The sequence below is a fragment of the Choloepus didactylus genome, chromosome 22 (assembly GCF_015220235.1).
Source record: "Choloepus didactylus isolate mChoDid1 chromosome 22, mChoDid1.pri, whole genome shotgun sequence".
Taxonomy (NCBI): Eukaryota; Metazoa; Chordata; class Mammalia; order Pilosa; family Megalonychidae; genus Choloepus; species Choloepus didactylus.
Window position 1 is genome coordinate 1,719,287 of NC_051328.1, and position 16,569 is coordinate 1,735,855.

General features: G+C 39.9%; 3 protein-coding genes across 5 annotated transcripts in view; 1 reads left to right on the plus strand and 2 right to left on the minus strand.

The window, feature by feature from the left end:
• VPS35 (VPS35 retromer complex component) overlaps nt 1-1,995 on the minus strand; it is a 66,283-nt gene extending 64,288 nt beyond the window's left edge. Inside the window, exon 1 of the mRNA XM_037816200.1 lies at nt 1,936-1,995. Within this exon, the coding sequence (XP_037672128.1) occupies nt 1,936-1,938 (3 nt within the window). The 5' untranslated portion in view covers nt 1,939-1,995. The remainder of the gene's footprint in view (nt 1-1,935) is intronic.
• Nucleotides 1,996-2,158: 163 nt separating this feature from the next.
• Nucleotides 2,159-9,437, plus strand: ORC6 (origin recognition complex subunit 6). Of its 2 annotated transcripts, none has more exons than XM_037816475.1 (7): nt 2,159-2,231; nt 3,715-3,844; nt 5,019-5,182; nt 5,367-5,456; nt 6,672-6,784; nt 7,357-7,425; nt 8,042-9,437. In XM_037816475.1, the coding sequence occupies exons 2-7, from the start codon at nt 3,797-3,799 to the stop codon at nt 8,167-8,169; spliced, it is 612 nt and encodes a 203-aa protein (XP_037672403.1). In that variant the 5' UTR covers nt 2,159-2,231; nt 3,715-3,796; the 3' UTR covers nt 8,170-9,437. The 2 variants fall into 2 exon arrangements, with proteins under 2 accessions (XP_037672403.1, XP_037672402.1); XM_037816474.1 differs by lacking the exon at nt 2,159-2,231 and adding an exon at nt 2,344-2,588.
• A 2,401-nt stretch (nt 9,438-11,838) lies between these two features.
• The window catches only part of MYLK3 (myosin light chain kinase 3), a 54,382-nt gene continuing 49,651 nt past the window's right edge, over nt 11,839-16,569 (minus strand). For both annotated transcript variants that reach the window (XM_037816040.1, XM_037816039.1), the window contains exons 11-13: nt 16,267-16,419; nt 15,231-15,363; nt 11,839-13,915 (exon numbers count right to left, since the gene is read on the minus strand). In XM_037816040.1, the coding sequence (XP_037671968.1) occupies nt 13,856-13,915; nt 15,231-15,363; nt 16,267-16,419 (346 nt within the window). In that variant the 3' untranslated portion in view covers nt 11,839-13,855. The remainder of the gene's footprint in view (nt 13,916-15,230; nt 15,364-16,266; nt 16,420-16,569) is intronic.

Sequence of the window (16,569 nt, forward strand, 5' to 3'; positions counted from 1 at the left end):
GTTAAATATTTCACAAAAGACTCCATATAATTAAATATTTATTTCACCTCACCTGCACAAAAGGACTAGAAGTTACATGATTGACTGCCTCCTATCTTGGCACAAGCCCCTATTTTTCTAAAACACAAACCTCATTTTATCACTTCTCAGCTTAAACATCTTCCATGGCTTCCTCTGAGGAAGATAGAATGCAGAAACCCTTCAGCAAAATAGTCCTTTACAAAATTCATTTACCAATACATCTCCCCAGGAATTCCATGGTCAAGTACACCATGAACATTCACTTCTTGCAACTTCACTTCTGGAGAAATTCTGCTTACCCTTCTCAGAGGTCCAGTTCACATTTCTTCCCGTTGTCTTTCCCAAGCTCCCCAGACAGCACTCTCTCTCCTTCCTTGACTCCAAAGCACTGATTTCACAATGTTTAAGAAAGTAATTCTCACACTATATTATAGAAAATTCCACAAGCTTCTGTCTCCCCTGCTAAACTCTTAAAGGTTTTTTGAGAGCAAAGACTGTGTTTGTATCCAGTGCCTAGCACTGTCTTTAACATAAAAGGCATGGAAGACGTTTGATAAATTGAACTTAATCCTAGAAATTTAGGCTTGGGAAGTACCAAATAGGCCAACACTTGTTTTCAGATACACAAGTGAGACTCAGAGAAGGCTGAGTGAAATGCCCAAGTCAGTAGCTCTGACAAGACTGATACCCAAGCTTCCCTCCCAACAAAATGCATGAGGACAGGACTGTGAGTCTGCTGACTGTTCCAAACTGGCTTATCCAGTACAATACCAGGTGCAGAGATCCTCAATAAAGTGCTTTCTAGTACAAAACATTATAAATGTCAATCCATAAATATTCAGCAATGGGCAAATCCCAACTTAATTTTTACACTGGTCCTCTATCAATCCCCAATAGGTAAACTTCTGAGAAATACATATGAAAGCTGTAAACGTCAAATACTTAATTCTGCTTTCTGGCAATAACACATTTAAAGTGAAGCTTGTTTCCAAGCTTAAGGGTTTGCAGAATCTTGTCTACGTTAAGTGAATAATGAGATAATTCAAACTGACAAATAGTACACCAACATCCAAAAACATTATTTATACAGCGCAGACCATGTCAAGCGCTAACAAAACTCAAGTTGACAACTTGCCTTTGAAGGAACTAGACACAGACTTCACATTTTGAGGAAGTTCAAGTCTACCAGCCAACCGCCCCACCAAGTAAAATAACTGGATTTCATCAATGAGGAGACAAGCAGGAGGGCCAAGGTGCCCAGTGGACAAATGTCACAGGAGACAAACAGTGTCCTTTCCGTCTGTCAGAATTACTGAAAGATAGCACGAGTCCTTCCAGGAAATTCACGTAAGCGGGTCCCTAGAATACGACAAACACTGAAAGCCGAAGGGGACTACGAGGCAAGAAAGGCCAGGGCCCCACTGCGGTGGGCCATTCGTGCACCGAACAGACGAGCGGCCGGCCAAGCACCACCGGGCACAAAGGTTCGGGAACACAAACAAGGCGGGTCCCGCCGCCCCCGCGGAGCCTCAGGCCTTCCACACGCCCCGACTCAAGGGGCCACTCGGATCCGGGACTCGGGCACCCAGCCGGGAGGGGCGGTGGCCGACACCACACAGCCGAACCCTGAGCCTTCACGGGGTCCCAGAGCCTACAGGCCGAGAAACCCCTTCGAAGAGGCCGCCTCATCTCAGAACCACGGCCCAGGCCAGGAGCCGCCGCCCACTCCGGCCCGGAACCGCCCGCTTGCGGCCTCCGCCTGCCTGTCCCCTGTCCCGCAGGCCAAGCCGGGCTGGCCGGAGTCTTGGTCGGACTGCGGGGAGCCAACCCCGCCCGCAGTGATCCAGAGCGGTGGGACAGGGCAGGCAATGGCAGAAAGGTCCGCCCGGGGCTCGACGCCCCCTCAGTACTCACCATGGCGACTCCCCACAGCCAGCAGCAAGCGGCAACCACCCCGTGCTAAGCCTCCGGCGATCAGGTGATGCCGGGGCCCTTCCAAGCCCCGCCCCCTTTATCCCCGCCCTCGGACTTCCAGGCGACTGTTCGATTGGCCCGTTTCTAGGAAACCAAGTCTCGCGTGTTTATTGGCGTTTGCCACGGTCGCTGGACTGACGGACCTGCGCGTCAGCCAGTCTCTCTACAGAGCGTGAGAGAGGGCGGGGCAGTGGACGTACCCAAGAGGAGCGCAGTGGGGAATCCTTCGGTCCGCAGTAAGGCGACAGTAGGCGGGAAGACAACGCTTGACAAATTTGTTAAGAAGGAAGGCATGGGAACAGGGGGCGCTGCACCGCCCACGTTCACTTTAAGCCTTGGCGTGTACTCTTCTGTTGCGCATGCGCAGGAGAAAGTTCAGCTGGGTTTGCGGTGGGGAAATCCCAGCTTATCCTCCCAACCAGTCTGTGCGCGCCGGAGGTGGGGCCTGACTCTCATTGGCCCGCGTGGGCTCTGCGCGCGGGTTTCGTGGCCCTGCGGCTGCTGGCGCGAGTTTTCAGCGTCCGCGCCATGGAGTCGGGCCTGGTGCGACGCTTTGCCCAGCGCCTGGGTGTCACCGAGCCCGACGTGTTGAGGTGAGTCCGGCCGCGCACGCTGGCGGGGCTCTGCCGCAGTGCCCTGGGCCCCCCTCCAGCGAGGCCCGCGCGACGGGCGGCTCCGGAGTGTGCGGGGAACGCTGGGGCCGGGCAGGATTAGGTCCTGCGTCAAGAAGGTCTTCCCGGGTGTGGACGTGTAGGGGGTGGCAGGAAAGGGCCAAAGTGGACGTCCCTGCGAACTAGCTGTGTGGGATGCGTGAAGGTGGAAAAAGGAAGGGGTCGGAGAGCACTTCCAGTCTTCCGGCATTTGTATTTGAGGGGCTTTTACAGACGTGGTGCAGACGCCATGGAGGTCATTGTCTGTAGCGGCAGGAGTTATGTAGAAAATAAAACGGGGTGATGTGACAGCGATTGCAGTGTGGGGCAGAACGGCTCCTTTAGATACAAATATTCAGGAAAGACCCCTAAGGAGGTGCCATTTCCTCCAAGACCCAGTTGATGGAAGTGCCAGCCTTGGGAAGATGTGGGGAAAGCAGCCCCAACAGAAACAGCAGCCCACGCGGAAGAGGCCTTGGGATGGGAAAGACTTCTGCATGGACTAGAGACAGGAATAAAACCATCCTAACTAAAGGTGGGCAGCAGGACTAGGCTACTGCCCCGGTAGTCGGTCAGGCGGAGGGAAGGGAAGGAGCACCTGAAGAATTTGAAGTAATGCTTCCTGGACTCAGTAACCATTTAGAACGGTTGTTGTCAAAGTGGGTCTCCTAGGCCGGCAGCAGCTTCTTGGCACTTGTTTGAAATACAAATTCTTGGGAGCCGCCCTTGGTCTACTAAGTCAGAAACTCTGGGGATGGATCCCAGTTTAACAAACCCGCAAGGTGCTTCTGATTGTTCGTGTTTGTTCCAGTAATGGAAGATAGAAAGAAGGGATGTTTTGGGGGGCAATTCAAGAACCTTGCTTTTGCCCCCAAACACTTCAGTACACTGGTATATGGGGGGGGGAGCTGGTTCAGTTCTCATAGTCACCCCAAAGAATGTGACGTTCATTGCCAACCCCAAATTTGTGTAGCAGTTAGGTGCAGGATGGAGTCCACCATAGTTTATCAAAGTATTGGGCAAACTCCTGGGAAAAGAATTTTGGTGAACACCTTGCCCTTATAACCAGGAAAGCAGAGGAGTACTTGCGACTGTCCCAGGTGAAGTGTATTGGCCTGTCCGCACATACCACAGAGACCAGCAATGCAGTCATGTGCCTGGACCTTGCAGCTTCCTGTATGACATGCCCCTTGGACAGGGTAAGTACGTCTCATTGAACTCTCGGAATAATCCAGTGCAACACTGACGCTTAGTCATAGGTTTTAATTTCTGGTTGACCTAGACCTCCACCATAACACATATGTTTTAGAATTTTCTTGGCTATTTGCGTATATTTATTATTCTCCATGAACTTCAGAATCATTTTGTCAAATTCAAAAGGAAAGAAATTTTTTGCAACATTCCTATAGTTTCCCTGGTCACCTTTTTCTTTACTTGAGACCATCTTCCACACTATCACTAGCATTATCCTCCTAAAGCACTTAAAAACCTGTGTGTTTTTTTTTTTTTTTTTCCTCCCACTATGGCAGAGATTGAGAGAACAAGCGTGGGAGCCAGAAAGACCTGATTACAAATCTTAACACCACCAGTTACTAGTTCTGTGAGTCTCCAGTTTCCTCATCCATGAAGTTGGGATAAGAATGTCTATTTCACTGGAATATTATGAAGATTAGACAGTAAACTGTATGTGACACACTTAACATAGTGCCTGGCACATAATGATACACTTGTTAAATGGTGGCATTAAAAAGAAAGCTATATTGGCTCCCCATTACCATCAAATTCTCCAGCCTCCCTAGGGCCCTAAAGCTGAAGCTACAGTGCTCATTGAGCTTTTTAATGACTTAGATTTTGTAAATGCAACATTTTTTTTTTCCTGGAATGCTCTTCTGGCAATCTCTTTATTTGCCTTATGTGACCCCACCTTACTATTACAACATTTATGAAGCTTTCCTTGATTCTGCCAGGCAGAGTTCGCATCCTACAGTTGTTGATCCTCCCAGTTCCCTTCTCCTCCACACACACACTCTCTTATCATTCCACTCCCACTAAGTAGCCTTACATGTGTCTCCCACAGCTTTTTATTCTTAGCTTGGCTATAGTAACACTATGTTGTATTGTAAATTATCTTTTCATATGTGTGACTGCATTATATATTATGAACTCCTTGAAAGCAACAGTTAATCTGCCTTAACGACTGATTTTTGACTAAATGAAACTAAACCCTTAGGTACTATGAATGACTTGCCATAGAGTTACTTAATTTTGAAAAGTTGATATCACTTATTAAACAAGTGTCATCTTACTAGCTTAAGAGTACTGATAAATTGACTTATGATATTTATGATTGGTGTGTTTTTTTTCCTTTCAAAGGCTTATTTAATTAAACTTTCTGGTTTGAACAAGAAGGTGTATCAGAGCTGCCTTAAATCGTTTGAGTGTTTACTGGGCCTGAATTCAAATATAGGAATAAGAGACCTAGCTGTACAGTTTGGCTGTACAGAAGCAGTGAACATGGCTTCAAAGATACTGGAAAGGTATGGAGCATAAAGAACCTTAATTGAAAATTGATATTTATATATAAAGCAAATTATCTAGTGTCCTATTCTGGTTTTCAGTCTTAAAAAAATAATATGCTAAATTGATTTGCATTTATCAGTCCTTTTTGAATGCTAAATGATATATATAACAAATAATTCTGCAAATGCTGTTTTCTTTTAGCTATGAGTCCAGTCTTCCAAAGACACAGAAAGTAGAACTTGACTTATCCAGGCCCCTTTTCACCACTGCTGCATTACTTTCAGCATGCAGGTAAGTGTGCCTGTTAGTATTAAGAAAAGTCCCCGATTTACAAATAGGCTTTTCATTCCAAAGAATACTTCTAATTTAGTTGATTGCAACTCAGAGAATATTTTTCCCTATAAGTAATGTTAGGAATGGTGGCCAAGTGACCAGATCCCCAGTTTATTTCATAATGTAGCTGAGAACTTGCAACTTAATGTTGCCACAAGTCCACTTACCAAGTGACAGCCATTCATATGTAAACTGGATATTCTGAATTCTGGGTATGCCTTTTACAAGTAGTAAAATCTTCATTACATAGTGGGCATTTATGATATTTCAGTCTTTTTCTTTTTTTTTTTTACTACTGATTGCAACTGTTCTTTAAGTAATTTTTAAGATGTTTCAAATATAAATTCTTAGATCTGAGTCTTAAAATGTTGGTATCTGTGCATATCAAAATTATACATGGGAATATTGATAATTTTTGGTATCTTTGTCTAAAGTTACTAGGTTTTGTCTTGCTAGGAAACTCCTTAGAAAACAAAATGTAGTTGGTTTTTCACTATCCAACCACTAATTTTTGTGTATTTGGCTGTATTAGCCAAAAAAATTGGAGTGATTAATTGGCATTCATAAAAAACCGTTCCTTTGATTAAAAAAAGGTATGTGTGTGTGGGGAGATAATATAGCTGTTACTATAGAAGACACAGAATTGTTATCAAATTAACCCCACTTTTGAAACCAAATTACTCTAAACAGTTCTCTTCTCCTGAATTTGAAGTTTGTTTCATGTTTTATATTTCTGGTTGTTGTGGTTTATTAGTGTTGTTAGGTGTTTTTGGGGAGGGATGGGGACCCATCATGTAGTATAAATATAGCAAGCACTGTGGGTTAAAGTGACTTGAACACTTAAGAATGCCATGATTGTCATTTGTAACATCTGAGATTTACTAAGAAAGAGTTTAAAAAGGTAAGAAGTAGAACAGCAGATGCCTTTTCTGTACCCCTTTTGTTATACAACAGATCCCATGTGCATTTTAACTCAGTCCAATAAACAACTAAATAAAGAGCTTAAGAAGACAAATTTACATATTTATATCTAATATCATATTCTTGGAATAAAGGAAGAACTGGACATTTGGGGGCTAGTCCTGGAGAAAAAAGAAATAAGTTGATAATCTGGTCAGACAAAGAAGAAACTGCTGATCTTAAGAAAAGTAAGTTTTTCAAATTATTTTGTAGGATTCTAAAGCTGAAAGTGGATAAAAATAAAATGGTAATCACATCGGGTGTAAAAAAAGCCATCTTTGATCGACTCTGTAAACAATTAGAGAAGATTGGACAGCAGATCGATGGTGAGTATTCCATAATTCATGGTTAATAGTACAATTATAAAAATGTTCTTTCATCATTTGTTGTAACAAGTATACCACACTAATACAAGACATTAATAATAGGGTGGTATATGGGAACTATATACTTTATGCATGATTTTTCTGTAAACCCACAGCTTCTCTAATTAAAAAAATAAAAAGTTAATAAAAGTATCATTCAAAAATGTAAGAAGTTAAATATTTTCAAATTTGGAAAGTGGCTGCTTTTAATGTGGATCAGGTAAATTTTTATTTAGTGAGAAATTAGTTTTTCTATTTTCCAAATAAAGCAGCTTAATAACTTTTTAAAAACCTATGGTTGTATGACATGCTCCAAATGTTAAATGCTAGCCTCTATATACAGAGGCTAGAATAAAAGTGATTCTCAAGTGTGAAAAGAGAAGCCAAAGAAAAGAGAATAGAAACTTCATTTGCCTCCTTGCTATCTTAGTGTAAGAGTATTTAGTCAGTCTAATTTTTGTGATCCAAAATATGCCCAAATACTAAAATTGAAAACAGGAGAAGAATTAACCTTAACACTTTTTTTCTTAAAGGACAGCCTAGAGATTTAGCTACTCCGGCCCCCAAAAAAAAGAAGACAGTGGTTGAACCCACCACAAAGGGTAAGATTTACTAATACTGTACTAACACTGGAATTAATGCAATGGGGATTAGTGTAATGGACAGTCCTGTGCTACTTTAGCAGCTTCCCTGACAAGAGTCAGATTCGTAAATAAATCTTGAGTATGAATCATTTGACAAGATAAGTTTTCCAAGCAATTTTCAGTAGAAGTAACAGAAGTATGGTGTAATTAAGAACACAGTCTGCAGCCAAACTGCCTGGGTTCAAATCCTGTTATACCACCATTTTAGGAAATTCACAGTTTATGTGAGCCTCAATTTCTTAATCTATAAAAAGGTGATTAATATTAGCATCCACTTCATAGGTTGGTGTTGGAGGTTAAATGAGGTGATAATATTTAAAGCATTTGTTTTAGTGCCAGGCAAGCGCAGGATAAGTGTTTGATAAATGTTGGTTATTATTAAGATATTTTGGAATGCCTGGAGGGTAGGGAGAAAGAAAAAAAAATCATGTGGTAGCCACTGTTTCTATTTTTCCTTATTTCAGTGTCTTATTCCCAATACCTTAATTGATTAGATACTTCATACAGGTTTACTTTTTCTTATTCTTTTGTAAACATAAGAATTTTGAAATCACTTGAAAATTTTCTCTCATAGAAATAGAGAAGGTAGTAGAGATCCCACATAAACTACAGAAAGATGAAGATCTGACACAGGATTATGAAGAGTGGAAAAGGAAAATTTTGGAAAATGCTGCTAAAGCACAAAAGGCTACAGCAGAGTAATTTCAGTTTCCAGGCTGGCATATGCTGCAAACCAACACTACATCTGCCACCACCAGGAAGACTTGAGGGCTTGGAAATTTTATTTGGACTTTTATAAGAAGGATCTTAAGACTATATTGCCTTAACAGCAAAGAAGCCAGCACTGGGGCTGAGTACCTGGGCAGCATGCTGGCACCTGACATGGGCAACAAATTCATTAGCTCAACCGCAGTGCCTGATTCGTGTAGCCTTGGCTCACCATAGGTCTGTGCTCTCCTACAAAATGGAAGTGGAACTATTTTGGTTTTGTATTACGGGTTTTGTTTTTTAAGCAAAAGCAGTTTTTAAGAAAATTCAGGCTGTATGGAGTCTTACAGATTTTACTTAAGTTTTTGTATAATTTTCTTGGTTTGACTGAATCAATATACGGTATAGCCTAAGTTAATAAATGTTGTTTTCAAATGCATTTAAATTGCAATTGCCTTCAGTTTGGGGAAATCTTTGTCATGCCAAAAGCTAGGTCTATTCTAGCAGAAGAAAAGTGCAGGTTGCTATACACTGAGCCACACTGCATACCACAGCACAAACTCTCAAATCATACTTTCTGGGTTTAAAATTCTGCTCATCCACCACCTGTGAAACCTTGAGTAAGTACATTAACTTTTTTATGCCTCATCTACATGAGTACCTACTCATGTACTGAGTACATGTTTTCATACTGAAAACAGTACCTCATAGAGTCATTTGGAGGAGTATCTGAGATAATATACATAAAGCATTTAGCACTACACCTGGTAGAAGTAAGTACTCAGTAAATATTAGAATAGAAAGAGATTCACATATAAAGAGGAATCATATAATGAATAATACATAAGCATCATATTATAAGATCAAGAAATAGACCAAGTCTTATTTTTCTTTGGTAACTACTTATATGCAAACTGAAAAGTGTAATCTTATTAAATACTATTTATTTTTAAATTATGGGGGAAGACCTTCATGGAAAGAAGTTGCTAGGGACCGTGAGGCATCATGATGTTAACTAAAATTAAGAATACATATCTAATTAAATATTTCCATGAAGAATGCAATAAAGTGATTATATCCAAATTTTTAAAAATCTGTTGAGAATTATAATGGTAATAATGGCTGCCTTTTGTCTGCTATAAAGAAGGCACACTTGGGAAGACTGTTGCTGCAAAGGAGAGGCTAGGCCTACCCCTATAATTGTGCCTAAGAGCCTCCTCCCGAATGCCTCTGTTGCTCAGATGTGGCCCTCTCTCTCTAGCTAAGCCAACTTGGCAGGTGAAATCACTGCCCTACCCCCTACGTGGGATCAGACACCCAGGGGAGTGAATCTCTCTGGCAACGTGGAATATGACTCCCGGGGAGGAATGTGGACCCAGCAACGTGGGATGGAGAACATCTTGACCAAAAGGGGGAAATGAAAGGAAATGAAATAAGCTTCAGTGGCAGAGAGATTCCAAAAGGAGCCAAGAGGTCACTCTGGTGGGCACTCTTACGCACAATATAGACAACCCTTTTTAGGTTCTAATGAATTGGGGTAGCTGGTGGTAGATACCTGAAACTATCAAACTACAACCCAGAACCCATGAAACTTGAAGACAATTGTATAAAAATGTCGCTTATGAGGGGTGACAATGGGATTGGGAAAGCCATAAGGACCACACTCCGCCTTGTCTAGTTTATGGATGGATGAGTAGAAAAATGGGGGAAGGAAACAAAGGCACCCAGTGTTCTTTTTTACTTTAATTGCTCTTTTTCACTTTAATTATTATTCTTGTTATTTTTGTGTGTGTGGTAATGAAGGTGTCGGATTGATTTTGGTGATGAATGCACAACTATGTAATGGTACTGTGAACAATCAAATGTACGCTTTGTTTTGTATGACTGCGTGGTATGTGAATATATCTCAATAAAATGAATATTAAAAAAAAAAAAGAAGGCACAGATATGCCTGGTATATAGACTTGGAGTGACTAAAAGGGAGATTTCTCCCTTTTCCCGTGCCCTTTTTATTTCTAGATACTTAGCAGGCTGAGGCTGAAGAATTAAGAAAATCCAGTGATCCAAAGAGGCACAGTGTACGGCAATCCCTGAGGCTGAGAGAGTGAACATGAGCTCTGGAATCACAAAATGCTTAGATGTGAATTCCAGCTGTTCCATGTCACCTAAAAAAGTCTCAAAACTTTAATGAGCCTAATTTCCTCATTTATAAAGTGGAAATATTATCTACCCTGTGAAGATAGAAGTACATGTTACTTAGAAGGCATTCACTAAATAGTAGCATTTATTTCTTTGATCTAAAATGGATAAGTGATTATTTTTTTCCCATTTGTTTTAAGACTGTACATAATTTGCTTTTATTTGATGCCAAGAATTAGATTTCTTGCTTTGGGCCAAAAGCAGTCTACTTATCACCATGTAAAGCTGAGCACATTTACTTTTAAATTACACTATTAAAGTGGGATTCTGATAAATCTGAAACTTCTGAGCCTTGTTAATATAGAGTATGAGAATAAACATAAGAGGTTCTGCTTGTGATGTTTTTCCCTTAATGCTAATAAGCCTTAAAAACAGATGAGAGTAATTAGTTTGCTTATTTCTTTAGTACAAAAAATATCTTAAGGGTTAGCAATACCTGAAACATTGCAGGTACTTGGTTATTTCTTAAATTAGTTGGGGAAGGGAGGAATTGCCTTAAATAATCTTATGCAAATGCCCTCTTAGGGTGGGAATCCTTTCTACAATTTTCTACTAAATTCAGTGTCAGAAGGTTCCTATTTAGTGTCTGTTCAGCAAATCTCATTGGTGAAGAGGTTTGGGGTTTCTTATTGTTTAAATTAGGAAAGACTTGGAAGCTCAATTCTTTTCAGCTCCCTATGGTTTATTTAACTAATTAAAATTTTTTTCATGAAAATTTTTGAATATATACAACAAAGAAAACAGTATAATGAACCCCCATAGCCATCATCCAGTTAACAAGAATTTGTGACACTTGCTTAATTATACTTTTTTTTTGAAGTCATTTAACCTACAAAACTACATTGCCATTATCACACCAATTAAAATTCATAGTAATACTATCATCATATATGCAATTTATAATTAAAACTCCCTGGATGTCTCTTTAAATCCACACTTGACATTCACTTGCTAATAGTTCAGAAAGTATTTTATAAAGTGAAAACTGGAATCCCCCCTCCCCATCACCCACTTTCCCTGCCCCACTGTTAAGTTTCTTGTATATCCTAGAAATTTTTAATGCATCTATAAGCATATGTCTCTCCATAAATGGGATTATACCGTATATACTGTTTTATAATTTTGGGTACATCTAGGGCAAAATTTAACTAGATTGATACTGATAAACATGAGGGTTGTTTACATTGGGCCATTACCAACAATGCTACAGTAAATATTGTGCATAAATCTCTGTCTACTTGTTCAAGTACTGCTGAGGGATAAATTCCTACAAATGGAATTGCTGTAAGAATTGTATGCATGACTTGATGTATATCCGTCAAAAGGGGGATGCCTATTGTCCTGCACCCTCCTCAGCTCTGAAAATTGTCACACTTTTTATCTTCACCGATCTGATAGGTGAAAAAAGTGGGCCCAAACTACCTTTTGAAGTTTCTCTGCCGAGCAGTTTCCAAAGACCATTCATTGAAATGTAAAAATCATGTTAGAAATAGTAGATATCAGCACAGTGTCAATATAAAAATTTCAAATAAGTACACACCAGCAAAGTAGAGACTTAAAAACATACAGAAAATTCAAGCTTCTTAAAAGTTCTCCCTTGCATTTCAGATTAGGGAGGCTAAAATCAATATTAGCTTTCATTTATGTGGGCCTGGCTTAAACACACCCCTCAAAAGATCTGGTGAAAAAATTGTTTCTTTAGGGAAAGAATAATAGTATTTGGGGCAAAGTGAATTAAAACTTAATAAATACAGGATTCTCTCCAGATCTGCCCTGCCAAATACTAGCTACATGTGACTATGAAGCACTTTACTTGTGGCTAGCTAGTGTGACTGCAGAACTGAATTTCTAATTTTAATTCATGTTAATTAAATGTAAAAATGAATATATAATTCAATTACTAGAAAACTTTTAAGTGTGTTTGGAACAACTTGAGTATGTAATTGTATTTTCCAGCAGCAAATTAGATGAAATCTAAATACAAATCAAATATGTCCAATAAAAACATAATATCCAAATAGAGATGTGTTTTTTAAGGATTACATTTCTGTTGGACCATGCTGCTTAGATCAAGGGTAATTAGCTTGGGACCCATATCTTATGTTTTTCTGGGGAGAAGATTCATAACATTTCCCAAATCTTAAGCCTCAAAGATGAAAGAACCACCACACTAGATAGAACTTCAAAATATCCTCTCTGGCTCCTTCTGAGAAAACTTCTAAATCTGAAACATTTTACCAAATGACTGTTGCTCTCTCAGCAGCCATCGCTTCTGATGTTCATTCATTAGCTGGCCAATTTAGCAGGCTTAGACTTGCTGGTACAGAAAATCTTGGCTTCCAGACAAGAGTTTGCTTTCCAGAGGAAAGTTACAACTTGTGAAACTGCAGCAGCAGGATAACCTGTCCACCTTTCACCTCCCTCCTACACCCATGTCCTCTGCCAAAAAAAAAAGTCTATATTCTGGGACAAAGAATCTGAAAAGTTATGCAACTATTGCATGTCTAATTAAAAACTAAAAGTAACCACTCTGACTAAAACTGCTGACACTGGCACGCAATGGGAATAGCACAATAAATTACCTCTTCTTACTCATGTCATAAGTCAGTTAAATGACAGCATTGAAAGTGGTGTTTCTTTAGTGAAAGAGTGGGAAAAGTTTCCATTTATTTTCCTATGACATATCTATCACTTCTGTGTTTCTCTCAGAACGCTGAAGCATCAATACATTCCTATCTCCCGTTCACATGGGTCCAGACGTACTAGACCAATAATTCTTAATGAGGAAGGAAAGGGTCAAAAGGGGACTACCAGTGTCAGGACAGGGCAGAAGTGGGAGAGGGGGTTAGGATATGGATAGATTTAAAGAACACAGTCAAAATTATCATTGCTGTGCTCTGTTTAGCCATAATGGTTGATGTATTTTGAAATTTCAAAAGATGTTAAAGGATGCCAGTTTATGTTGATTCTCCAAAGGGAGCACAAATTTAAACAAGTTTGAGGAACACTGTTCTAAATGCACATTGCTTTACACTAGACCGGGACAGTACAGTAAAATGTCAGCTCACACCTGAGCAAATCAAAATTCTCGGAATTCTTTGTACTGGAGGAGATAATACTGAACAGCATGACCCCATGCATAATAGTCTACCGAGTCCTTAGAATATGTTTAGAATTTAAATTTGACATATGCAAAGTATGAACTTTCCTACCTACTTAAAGCATGCCCACACTTACCACCCAAAGTAGGTACGCTTGAAAAGTCAACACAGCATTTCAAACTTAGTGAGCCTACCAGGCAGAAAAAGTCACTTTCTTAACAACCATTTTCCATCTAAAAGAAAGGCCACAGTCAACTTTTTTAAAAAAATAAGTGGAATCAAGAGTAAAAGGTCAGATTATTAAAAATCCCAAAATAATCTCTTCACTTCACCACCAGTCTCAATCATTTCTGGGCCCATTAGAGCAGCAGAATTTAGGGTTAGGGACAGGTTGGAAATTTTCTTAACCTGTTGGCAGCAGTCACCACGTGGAAATGTTTCTTGAGTTAAGGAGAGAGAAAAGAAAAGAAAAGAAAAAGCATAGTTTTAGACCAATTGCTTTAAGAAGAAACAATGAAAACGCAAAAACAAAACAAAACAAAAAAAAAGAAGACAAGTCTAACCACTTGAGTTTATTTAAAACTGGTAACCTAAAAGGGAAAACAAGTTTCTAGAATAATTGTAATAGAACAGTCATGTGGCCCTCAGGGCATGTTTGGAGTAAGTATGAAGTAAGAAAAAATGTTATCCTACTCTTTGCACATGAAAAATGGAGTAACCTAGAACAGTGTTTTTCAAATTGTGTTTCACAACCCACTTGTGGGTCTTGAAATCAAATTGGTGGGTTGTGACCAATTTTTTCTGTTTTAATGAAACCAATTAGGATAAAATAGAAAAGTATCAGAGTGCCTTTACTCTGTTAAGGTAAATGTGAGATTTTTGTTGCATGTGTGTGCACGCGTGCATGTGTGCACAAGTCCTTAAATACTGGCTCCCTAGTAAAGTGTTTTTCTTTTTTATACTGAGAATCTGGGTGTGTATCAAAATGTTGGAAACCCACTTCCCTGGAGAACAGTTGCTCTTAAGATAGGTTTTATGTTCATGGCATGGAAGAGTTCTGGTGTTAACAAAATTATAAAGCTTTTTACAGCTTAAGAGCACCCCATCCCCCACCTCATTTCTAAATTGTGGAGGAACCAGGCCTCAAGCTACAAACAATTCTGAGAGTTTCACTATTATTGCCATTGAGAACATATCTCTTTTTTGCTTTTGTTTTTGTTTTTGAGTGGGGAGGGGGTTCTGGGGTTGGTTCTGGTGGTGGGCGCATGGCTGTGTGATGGTGCGTGATTGTGTGCTGTGAATGACTGTGGGGTATGTGGGTGTATCTCGATTAAACTATTAAAAACAGAAAAGTAGATGGGCAGTGGGGTTGTGTTTTGGATGTTCTTTTTTGTTTTGCTTTTTATTTTGCTTTTTTGGAGTGATGAGGGTGTTCGGGGTTTGATTGTGGTGGTGAGGGCACAGCTGCGTGACAATGCTATGGACGGCTGGTTGTGCACTTTGGATGATTGTGTGTTGTGTGATTGTATCAATAAAATTGCATTAAAAATACACTGTCACTTCATGTGTCCATATAAAAACTAAATACCACCTTTTATGTCAGTTATATTTTTGTCTGTGGCATTTTTCAAGCAAGGTAACAGCTTTTGACATGAAAGATTTTTCTGTTTTCTTTTTTTAGCTATAAAAAACTTAGCTACAGTTCTTTCAAAAGATATATTAATAACAATTGCTTCCTTTACTAAAAAAAATTACCTTCCATTTTCTCCGAGCCATATATTTCTGCAGCAATAGTTGGGATTTGAGATGAACTTTGCATTTTGAAGCCTTGGCAGGCAAATTATTAACCCACTCATGTTTCAGGCACTGTGTGGCACTCATTCTGTAGCTGTGAAATCAAACAGCAGTTGAGATTCAGTTGGGTCTCTGTTCAACTGGGTAGGAAGCCTGAGTCAGTGGAAGAAATTAATCATTGAGGCAGATTCATGCCACATACCAAAAAGGGAACTCCTCATGTTTAAAATTCCCTTCTTGAAAGTGCAAAAAGTCCTCAGCAAAATGTTCCCTGCTCTCTGTGGAGGGGCTGTGTTCCAGTGATTAATCACCACCTCCCAGAAATGGAGACAGGGAAGTAGGAAGGTCAGCTGAGTCTGGAATTGCTCTTAAGAAGTGAGCCTTGAAAGGACTGAAGCACATTTCTCCTTCCAGAGAATATCAGCTTGTCCTTCTGAATTAGAAATATTTTTCCTCTCACGTAACTTTTCATAGAAAGAAGCAAAACCACAAAGGTCTGGGAACTATGGGCTGTCTCACTCTTGGGTCATTAATATCTTCGGTTATTTTCTATTATTACTTTATGTCTAAATATCAAAAAAACTCAATGCACTCAACCCATGGCTTTGGTATAACTGCTGAAGATGAAGTAGGATTTCATACAAAGAAATGAGGTTTTCTGGTCTTTATTCTGGGGGATAACATCTTCATATCTCAACTTCTTTTCAATACTAGCCTGTTAAAAGTGACAACTTGGAAATAGGAGCATTTTGTAGATACGCTCCTTCCTAAAACTCTATGCTCCTAGTTGTTTTTCAGTTGGTTTCCTTTGTCCCTTTCCTTGCTACCTTTTTTGCTACAAAGAAGTAGCAGACTAAGAAATCCTGAGCATACTGGTCCATAGAAAGAAAGTACCTTTAGCTTCGGCAGCCCTGCCCAGTGCCCAGTTGCCCTGACCAGCACCCAAACCAGGAGCCACCATCAGAATGCTTTGTGAGTGACAAACAATGAAGGGTACCTCTTCTCTTTGACCAGCAGCCGGGAAACAAAGTCCTTGGCCTCCTCTGACAGCCCTTCAAAGGCATCAGCATCAAAATCCCAGCTACAGTTCATAATGAAATTCATGGTTTCTGCATCTGTTTCCCCTAGAAATGGGGACAAACCACTGAGTCTACAGAAAAGAAAAAGGACCATCAGTATAGTATGTGGAAGCCACATTTGCCAACATGCATTGGCAAAATAGAAGAAACTTATAAACAGGGTTCAAGCAGAACTAAATAAAACCAAGAGAGTTCAAAAGAAAAGCACCCCCATTACTTCT